Below are 10,928 nucleotides of genomic sequence, written 5' to 3'. Positions count from 1 at the left end.
GTATTGGCCTTTACACGCACATGAACTTTAATGGCATCCCAGTCTTAGTCCATAGGGTTCAATATTGAGTTGGCCCACCCTGAGCAGCTATAACAGCTTCAACTCTTCTGGGAAGCCTGTCCACAAGGTTTAGGAGTGTGTCTATGGGAATGTTTGACCCTTGTTCCAGAAGCGTATTTGTGACGTCAGGCACTGATGTGGACAAGAAGACCTGGCTCGCAGTCTCCGCTCTAATTCATCATAAAAGATATTCTATCGGGTTGAGGTCAGGACTTTGTGCAGGTCAGTCAAGTCACCCCAAACTCACTCATCCATGTCTTTATGAACCTTGCTTTGTGCACTGGTCCAAATCATTTGGTGGAGGGGGGATTATGGTGTGGGGTTGTTTCTCAGGGGTTGGTCTTGGTCCCTAAGTTCCAGTGAAGGGAACTCTTAAGAACTCAGCATACCAAGACATTTTGAACAATTTCACGCTACCAACTTTATGGGAATAGTTTGGGGATGGTTACTTGCTGTTCCTACATGACTGCGCACCAGTGCACATAGCAAGGTTCATAAAGACACGGATAAGCAAGTTTGGAGTGGAGGAACTTGACTGGCCTTCACAGACTCAACCCAATAGAACACCTTCGAGATGAATTAGAGCGGAGACTGCAAGACAGGCCTTCTTGTCCACATCAGTGCCTAACCTCACAAATGCGCTTCTGAAAGAATGGTCAAACATTCCCATAGACACACTCGTAAACCTTGTGGACAGCCTTCCCAGAAAAGTTAAAACTGTTATAGCTGCAAAGTGTGGGCCAACTGAATATTGAACCCTACGGACTAAGACTCGGATGCCATTAAAGTTTATGTGCGTGTAAAGGCAGGCGTCCCAATTCTTTTGGTAATATAGTGTACATAGAACTCTCCAATAAACCTGCTAGTTTTTTGGCTGTCATGCTGATACTTTGGTTTCATAAAGTTCTGAGCCAACCAGAAACAGGTATAGGCATGAGGCATTTTGGCTTTGACTTTTAGATTTGTGTTGCGTGTAATCTAATTGTTTCACTCTTCCACTAAAACATTTGTATAGTGTGTGACATGTATGGTCAATAAAATGGGAGGCTGTAATTTAGCTGAGCAAAAAACAATAATCTATAATAAAAACATAAATTGAAGGTTTTGTCTTCATTGTAAACCCTGATGTAATAGCAAACACAACCAAATGTTGTTCATTTTAACCAAAATGTATTTGGTTAAAATGGATTAGGTTAAAGTCCATTTTACTCTAATGTGTAGCACTCTTGTAAGTTTCTCACCAAAGACAAAGCACCAGTGCAGTAAATATGTACAATGTTCTATGCAAGAGTATGTGAGTCTAAAAAAGGAGCAGGAGGTGAAGGATTCTGGGGGGAAAAAATCTGTCCACCAACTACTTATTATTGTGATTTATTCTGTTAGTAAATACACTGTAATTAGGTAGCACATTTCATATACATGTTTTCTTTTTAAGTATTCTTTTTTATTTTATTTTTTAAGCTAAATTGAACGGTTATAAAAAAAAATAAAAAATTGCAAAAATGTTTAGAAAGTTTACTTTATAATATATTATGGATAGGTTAGATACTAATAATGGTATATATTTTTTTATTTATTTAAACACAAACTCTGAAATATAAAACCCATTAATATTCAGAATGTTAATCTGTGTTATTTTAAATATTAAAACCTTCATTAGCAATTCACTTATCTCCTCATTCATTATGTTTTTTTTTTTCCTTTCTCAAATTCTTTTTAAAACATTTATATAAAAATAAAAATAAAAGTTTGACTGCTGCTTTAATTTTAAATTCTGTAAACTAAGTAAACAGAAAGTAAGTAAAAATGAATAATTAACACTTATTTTTTATTTATTTTTTAATAAAACTATCACCTTTTAAATAAATTCTAAAAGAAAAATTGTTTCTTGACGTGCAATCTAAGATTCAAAGGATGCTTTTAGGACATAAAGCATTAACATAATTTTTTGGACTGAGGATCTCACAGGACATCATACACAGTCTCCCCTCTTAATTTTAATTGCATAGGCTGCATTCTTAATTAAAAACTGTATAAATGGATTTTATGCCATGCCACAAGAAATCCAAGTTCATTAGTTATAAAACCTTTTAAAAATTGATGTAAATATGTGAATATTTTAAAAGTTTGAACTCAGTACTCATTTTATATTGAGAAGCCTTTTATCTAGAGAATAATAAAGCACATATAAATTAAGTTATTCAAAGGGTTTTTTTGGGGGCTATATCATTATGTCATTACACTATTCCTTGTAAAATCACATTTATTTTAGTTGTAATACTGTAGAGGATTGCATAAAACCCCAAGTGGAACCTTTTAACCATACTGCATGAATTAAGGATTACATGCAATTTACTACACTAAAATCTGATCGGATATGCAGAGAGATATCATGGCGATCCTACCGCTTTACTGTAGCTACGCAAAATAGAAAACTCGTTTACTTTATTTACTATCTTATTACTTATTGACATTTTTATAATATTTAATACTGTCACCCTTTAATTTTTTTTTAGATAAAAATCAGTTTGGGGGGTATTTAATGTCTAGATGCTAAGTAGAATTTACTGGTACTAAACATATGAATGATTAATGTCCACAACATACTGTTTATATACAGTACAGTGCATCTGAATTGACTGTATGTGATTTATTCTGTAAATTGTATGCTTACATTTGGTTAATGGCCTTACATAAATTGAAGTACATGTAAATACAATCACTCAAACCTTATATAAGTTGAAATGTAATTTCGATTTTATCCCTATCTTAATTTCAGAAATCATTTTTAAATAGTTTCAAATTTGCATTTTACAAATAATACGTGCTGATCCTGTCATGAATCTATGAATCTGCTTGTTTAGGCACTTCCTAAGACAGTGTAAAAATATATGCTGTGGATATAATTTTTTTTTTTTATTAATGCAAGAATAAAACATATACTAAAAAATAAACTCAAATAGGAACAGCTTATGTGATCTTTTTTTTTCTTAAGTGTATTTTTGTGCGTGTACTCGAGAGAGGAGCCAGACTGCAGGAGTTGGGAGTAGGCAGGCCTCCCCCAGAGGCAATCTGCCACCTTTCTCCATGCCCCGGGTGGCAATGGCGGGTGTGTGAGGGGGTCCTCCCACATAGCCCGCCCTACCTGCTCCGCTTTGAAGCCCAACGGGGCAGAGGGACTCCCTATAAGGGAGTGAGAGTATCTAGCCTGCTCAACCAGCCCCGTTAGTCCTTCGCCTCTCTTTTTAGAGACCGTGTGGTCAAAGTGCGTGCATGTTAACCCAATTTCGAGTGCGTGTAAGTGTGGTGGTTTTTGTGGGAGGGGGGTGGGCGTAGGCTTACCTTGCATAGCACACCCACCGGGAGCCAGGCTGAGACCACCAAACTCAATTCACATGTAGCCGAGACCGGGATCAGAACCCCTAGCTGCAGAGGTGAATGGCTTGTCAGCGCAGTGCCAATCGCGTTGAGCCACCGCAGCTCTGCTTATGGGATCTTAAAAGGAGTTGTAAAGGCAGAAGTTTTTTTATCTTAATGAAATCTATGTATTTAGATAAAAATCCTTCTGTGTGCAGCAGGCCCCCTCAGACCCCCTAATACTTACCTGAACCCCTTCTCTGTCCAGCGATGTCCATGAGTCCCTCCCCGTCCGGGACTCTCCCTCCTGATTGGCTGAGACACAGCAGTGGAGCCATTGGCACCCACTGCTGTCAACCCAAAGTCAGTTGGCCAATCAGAAGAGAGAGGGATAGGGCCAAACCGCAGCTCCGTGTCTGAATGGACACACAGAGCTGCAGCTTGGCTCGGGTGCCCTCATAGCAAGCTGCTTGCTGTGGGGGCATTTGACAGGAGGGATGGGCCGGGAGCAGTTAAGAGGGACCTGAGAAAAGGAGGATCTGGTCTGCTTTGTGCAAATGCACTGCAACAGAGCAGGTAAGTATATATATATAATAAACATTTTTTTAACAAGACTTTACAATCACTTTAAGTTCAAAAAGAAATATGAAAATTAGTCCCCCCCAAAAAAAGTGACAAAAGTTCAAGAAGAATCAAAGAAAAGGTACAAACATATTTGTGTTGTGTCACAATAACTCCTTCTGTGTGCAAACCTCCTCCAACTCTACTCAGGTGTGCTCTCGCCTTGGTACCCATGCATGTTATGATGTCACATTGATGAAACGCATTGAGCAGAGCTTGCAGTCTCAGAGCAAGCAGAGTGATGGATGACTGGAGAGTGGCAACTGCAACTTACTAGCAGTGAATGGGGAGACACATACACCAACGCTCTTAGCTGGCTCATTAAAGCAAAGTCCCACCCAAAGTTCCACCCGCTTCCACATTTGGCACCTTTCAGGGGGGAGGGGACCTATTTTTGACAGGTTCCCTTTTCCACTTCCGGAGGCGGCGCTGTGGCGCCTTCTCTCAGAAGTTTGCCTGCTCCTTCTTCCTCCCGGCTAATTAGAAAGAGGAGCACGCTTTGCACATGTGCAATAGAGAACCGGCTTCACTGCTGAGTTCACTTACCAGGAATGGCGGCGGCATTACCTGGCAGCCGATCCGAAGATCGGCTGGGGTACCAACATCGTGGGCTCCCTGGACAGGTAAGTGTCCATATATTAAAAGTCAGCAGCTACAGTATTTGTAATTTTTCATGGGGGGAGTTTTCGCTTTAACACTGACACTTGTGACTTTTAATCTTTGTGATTGTATGTAATTTATTCTGTTCTTATAAATAAAGTGAAAACGGTGAGCACAATAAATCTATCACTTTTTCTTGGAGTTACATCTGCCTAAAATGGTTTTATATGGTGAACCCTGGGCTCAGTGATCCTTTCAAAAAATCCTTGTGATGAGGTGACTGATGTCCATATCTGTCATATGTGTCAGGGATCTCGTACAGCAAATGCTCATTAACATGCGGTGCTCATTCTTATGCACATGTGCAGGATCGTGAACATAGAAACCCCATTAAGCGGCCAGGAAGTTCCCTGATTGACAGCTTAAAGCAAGAAAAGGGGCGGGGGATGATGGATGATGTTATTTCCCAAATATGACTAGCATAAATGCCCCTTTGTTTACTTTCAGCCGTCGAGCAGGAAATCTCCTTGATGGCAACATCCTGCAGTATGGACACTCCAGTCTCAGTGCCGCCTTCCTCTATGTAATAGATTCATGAACCTGTTCCCTGACAGGCATATAAATCTGTTACCCACACTGACACAACAACAATCTTTATGAATTCCACTGAGTATGTCTGCTTACACATGATTGGATGATGGAAGTCAGCAGAGCTTCACTTCATTCACTGTTAACAATTTCTATTGCTGGGAAATGCTGTCATTCTTTATCTTTACATTCATCTGTCAATGGGGAAGCCCGCTGACAGATGATGTCCATATAAATAACATGAAGTGGCCAAGATATGGGACCTCATAGATCTTCCAATACTCCTATACTCTGAAGTCATGGATATAATCTGAAGTCAGGAAAAATAATATCAATGCCGCTTACCAGATTCGTAGGATCTCAGGTTATAGAGATCAAAGACGCCTGTGCATCAGACTGCCGGCAGGAATACGTTCCACCTGTGATTCAATTCAGGAAACATACTCCTTTGGTTGCAGCGGCATATTCAATTAAGGCAAAAAGAGTTCTACATCAGGAATCTTCCTAAATTCCAGATGATCCTCTGGTCTGTGTTTCAGCCCCAAGGGTTTTTGTGAGCCGCAGCACCTCGATAATAATTTGGGTTAGCGCAGATTTTTTCCTATTATATTATAATGTATAACTGCTGTCTATAGTGTGAGAACTGACACTTTTTATGAACCTATATATCCCAAAATCCCTGGGTTTCTCAGTCTAGTGGTCTGCAGGTGAGAGCTACACATTAATTATATCTAACACAAACACAAATAGGCAGAATAGTTAACAGATAGATCATAATGCAGTCTTTCATCACATTAGCACACTCATGCAACACAGAGGAAATGGCAAGGCATGGATTGGACTTTGTGTGACCCAGAAAAAAAGCTGCCTGTCCCTTTAGAGCAGTGGTTCTCAACCTTAACATTTCTCAAGTTGTGGGGACCCCTAATAGTAAAATTATTTTCATAGCGTGGGTTGTCAGCACCCAAGACAAGATAAGTAATTTGTGCCCCTAACCCACGGACATTTAGCGCTCCCTGAGTCCCTTCTACTCGTACAGTGTTAAAACCCCTTATGGTAAATTTTAGGATGTACCACTCTTCCTCTTTGGTCTCCTTGCTTTCCCTTCTATCTCTCTCTATCCTAATTTCTTGTTTTTTTCCCCCATCCCGCTCTCTCTAGTCGTCTTTATTGTTTTTTCTCTCTCTTCTTCTTTGTTCCTCCTCCTCTTTTCCTCTCCCTTCCATGTATTTCTTAATTTTTATTCCTTCTCTTACTCCTTGGTGAGGGGGGGGGGTGGGATCAGTGGCAGTGCTGGCGGGGAGTTGGGATCAGCCAACTTAGGAGCTCTTGATCAAGGTCATCTCTTGATCTGAGAACTGTAGTGGGGACTTTTAATGGCAACTGTAATCACAGGTAGTGTAAGGCCTCGTACACACGACCGAGTTTCTCGGCAAAAAAACAGCAAGAAACTTGCTGGGAGATATTTTTTGCCGAGGAAACGAGTGTACATTTTCGTCGAGGAAACTGTTGAGAAACTCGACGAGCCAAAAAGAGAGCAAGTTCTCTATTTCCTCGATGGGAATGGAGAAACTTGCCTTGTCTAATTCCTCGACAGCCTAACAAGGAACTCGACGAGGAAAACGATGTGTTTCGCCTGTCGAGTTCCTCGGTCGTGTGTACGAGGCTTTACTCACTGTGTCTCTGGCTTCACTGTGTCTCAGACTTTGCGGTGTGTCTCGTAGCAGTGACACCTATGCCAGAAATTAGGAGATAGGGTCTCCTCCAGCCCTTCCCACTACACATTCCTCACCAGTCAGCTGACCTCTAGTCTCTGCTGCCCAGCCATGAGGTGAACTGAATGGGTGACTGCGAAGAGGCTGAGTGAGTGGCTGCGGGGCAAAAGGAACAGCCCGGTGGCCACAAAAAGGCTGGGAGAGTGCTGGGAGGGGCTTCAGGAACAGCCCAGGATTTGGTGACCCCTGGCAAAACATCATTCAACCCCCAAGGGGGTCCTGACCCCCAGGTTGAGAACCATTGCTTTAGAGCAGGGGTATTCAAACTACGGCCCTCCAGGTGTTCAGGAACTACAATTTCCATCATGCCTAGTCATGTCTGTGAATGTCAAAGTTTTACAATGCCTCATGGGATGTATAGTTCCACAACAGCTGGAGGGCCTTAGTTTGAGGATCCTTGCTTTAGAGAATAAGGACAAGCCAGGTGAATGAATACATGGACTTCGAGGAATTGATTAGCCATGACACTACAAATTGCAACCACAACATATGAGCCCATCATTACAAGGTAAGGCAAAACACATGACACGGGGAATATAACTACACTAATATCTAGTCATAACAATGAAAACATTTGAAAGTGTCTTTAATTCAGCATTTGCTGGCAGTAGGGTGACCCAGACTGGAAAGGCATGGATGGGCTCTCCATGTTGGTTATGGGTCTCATGATGAGGAGCACATGTCACACCGTACAGCACACACAATCCCCCACGTCCTGGAGGGATTAAACTAACTGATGAAATGTTGTGACTTTCCTTCTTCTTCTTGATGGAAAACATTACCACTGGATTTAGACAAGCATTGCCATTACTTGACATGGGTCTCAGGCGGGACAAGGAAAACATTTTCATTTGAAATGTAATGAGTGCAGCATTCAGGAAGGGTGCCAGATCAACGGTGCTTGGAATTAAGGCCTTCCATTTATCCGTGATCCAGCCATAACACCCACCGTGTCGGCGTTCAGCTCCCTCTGCTTCCCAACACTGTGCCAGAAAATGAAGCTGGTGTAAAGGGGACATTATTACAACTCTGCGAGACAATGACCATTTTATTAACAAAAAAAAAAACGTAACATCTTAAAAACATAAAGTAATATATTTCATGCCTCTGGTTATTTAACGTAGCATGTCTAGCAGAGATCCTAAGTGCTTGAGCAATTCGATTTTTAGTATTCGCTTTATATTACACTCTTTATAACATCTTTTTTTTTTCTTAAAGTGTACCTAGCATCAGATACTGTATATTTTTTCAAGATTTTTGCCAACATGCTAAGTAATGTGTAAGTACAGTATAACATTTGCAGGTATTTATTATTTCCTGCAGAGATCCCAATACTCCCCTTTTAATGCCTTTTTATGCTTTTCACTTCAGAAGGGTGGAGTCATATTTGTTCAGGTATCGTTCAGGGTTACCATCTACTTCTTAGACCCCATACACACTATTAGATTTTCTGCAGATTTTTGGCTTAAGATTTACCAAAACCATATAATATGAGGTCAAACCTTAAAGCCCTGTACACACGATCGGATATCTAATGGAATCTAATTCAATGGATTTTTTCATCGGATATCCGATGAAGCTGACTTTCATCAGTCTTGCATACACACTATCAGACTAAATTCTGACCGTGCCAAAACGCGGTGACGTAAAACACTACGATGAGCCAAAAAAAATGAAGTTCATTGCTTCCGAGCATGCGTCGACTTGATTCTGAGCATGCATGGATTATTCTCCGATGGAGTTCCACACAGACGATCGGAATTTCCTATCGTTTTTTTTTTCGTCGAAAAAATTTAAAACATGTTCTATTTTTTACACCAATGGAAAAAAGTCCGATGGGGCCCACACACGGTCGTTTTTCTGATGAAAAAGGTCCATCTGACTTTTTTCAATCGGAAAAAAAGTTTGTGTGTACACGGCATAAGAGTTTCAATTTATATGCAATCAGGCAGGTCCTTGCACTACATGGTTTTGGTAAATCCGAAGACAAAAATCTGCAGAAAATCTCAGAAATTACACACCTATTTAAATCCTGGTGCTATCAGGGTAGTTCTTTGCATGTGACTTACTATAGAGTTACAATGTTGTAGTTCTATAATTGAGGAAAAGGAGGCTAAATCTGGTGGCGGCTAGTGTTTTTTTTTGGGGTGGAGGCCGGCAAACGATCCACTAGATGAACCCCCCCGTCCGGTGATGTCACGGGCGGCACCCCCCCGGGACGATCAAGTCAGGGGCCCCGCACTTACCCCACCTCATGGGCAGTGCCGGCTTCTCTCCTGGCTATTCTCTCTGGCTGCTTCCTAACTTCCCCTGCGTCTCCTCGATCCTCCTCCTGGCAGACAATCCGATCGGATTTCCTTTCAGCCAATCGAGTGACGGGTCTCACGACCCACTTCCTGATTGGCCAGGAGGATAATCAGTGTTACAATAGTGAATATTCATTCGCTACCCACTTCCCGATTGGCCAGGAGGAGAATCAGTGTTACAATAGCGAATATTTCGCTAGTGTCACACAACTGGGTGGACTTTGGGTGCAGATCTTCGGGCTGTAATCACATGCTTAAAAAAAAAAAAACAGAGTGGAGTCCATGCGTCTGGCACCCTGCATGTAGATGAGGGTGGGGGGTGGCGCCCCTAATGGGTGGGCCGCCACTGGCTAAACCATTCTTCTACCTTCAACAGACTGATGATATCACCTCAGTCTAAGTACAGTCACTGAGTGGAGTTCTATAATAAATTTATAATAGTGGTGTCATTCTGCCGCTGAGAGCCGGAGAGGGAAGAACGAGACCCAGAGAACCCCCCCCTCAGAGCCGGAGCGGGAAGAACGAGACCCAGAGCCGGACCCTCCAGCCAGAGTCGCAGTACCCCTCAGAGCCGGAGCGGGAAGAACTAGACCCCGGAGCCTCCAGCCAGAGCCGCAGTTTCCCCCCTCAGAGCCGGAGCGGGAAGAACTAGACCCCGGAGCCTCCAGCCAGAGCCGCAGTTTCCCCCCTCAGAGCCGGAGCGGGAAGAACGAGAGCCGCAGCACCCCTCAGAGCCGCCGCTGATAAGCTCGCCATGGCACAGCCCGAGGTCGCCCCCGCCGCCAGCAGGCACGCCAAGTCCGCCTCCGCCGCCGCTTCAGCCGCTAAGAAGTCCGGCAAGAAGAAGAAGAACCAGCCCGGCAAGTACAGCCAGCTGGTGGTGAACTCCATCCGCAAGCTGGGCGAGAGGAACGGCTCCTCCCTGGCCAAGATCTACGGCGAGGCCAAGAAGGTGACCTGGTTCGACCAGCAGAACGGCCGCACCTACCTCAAGTACTCGGTGAAGGCGCTGGTCCAGAACGACACCCTGGTCCAGGTCAAGGGGGTCGGCGCCAACGGCTCCTTCCGACTCAACAAGAAGAAGCTGGAGGGGCTGGCCGTGCCCAAGAAAGCCCCCGCCGCCAAGCCAGCCGCTAAGAAGCCGGCGCCCAGCACCCCCAAAAAGACCCCCGCCAAGAAGGCCAAGCCCGCCGCCAAGAAAGCCAGCCCCAAGCCGGCCGCCAAGAAGGTGAAGAAGTCCCCCCGCAAGGCGGCCAAGAAGGTGGTGAAGAAGGCGGCCAAGCCCAAGGCGCTGAAAGCCAAGAAGGCCAAATAGATGGACTTACATTTTTGGGACTAAAAAAAAAAACTTTTGTTATTATTTGATGAGAACTTTATCGTCCATTTTTTTATTTTATTTTTTCCTTCTAAAGAAGATGACTCTAGCACTTATCGCGCAGCATGTGAGAAGATCCCTGCGGAAAGGGTTAACGTGCTGCCGCCTCCCATCTTTTCTTTCCAATCCGGTAACATTCCGTGGAAGCCACCAGGACTGGTCCTTCTTTACTTTGCATGGCTTGTCTCTGCAGTATATCCCGTGCTTGGTAGAGTTCGTATTGTATTTTTTTTTTTTTTTTGTATA

General features: G+C 43.3%; 1 protein-coding gene across 1 annotated transcript; it reads left to right on the top strand.

The window, feature by feature from the left end:
* Positions 1 to 9,891: 9,891 nt before the first annotated feature.
* On the top strand, positions 9,892 to 10,703 carry LOC120946738 (histone H1.10-like). The gene is made up of 2 exons (XM_040361402.1): positions 9,892 to 9,925; positions 10,030 to 10,703. The coding sequence occupies exon 2, from the start codon at positions 10,062 to 10,064 to the stop codon at positions 10,620 to 10,622; it is 561 nt and encodes a 186-aa protein (XP_040217336.1). The 5' UTR covers positions 9,892 to 9,925; positions 10,030 to 10,061; the 3' UTR covers positions 10,623 to 10,703.
* Positions 10,704 to 10,928: the final 225 nt, after the last annotated feature.

Source organism: Rana temporaria, chromosome 8 (assembly GCF_905171775.1).
Source record: "Rana temporaria chromosome 8, aRanTem1.1, whole genome shotgun sequence".
Taxonomy (NCBI): domain Eukaryota; kingdom Metazoa; phylum Chordata; class Amphibia; order Anura; family Ranidae; genus Rana; species Rana temporaria.
Note: the sequence above shows the minus strand (reverse complement) of the source record. Positions and strands in the feature narration are given on the sequence as shown.

What these genes read in the sequence shown, in the direction of transcription:
- LOC120946738 (XM_040361402.1), top strand. Translation starts at nt 10,062, where the DNA reads ATGGCACAGCCCGAGGTCGCCCCCGCCGCCAGCAGGCACGCCAAGTCC.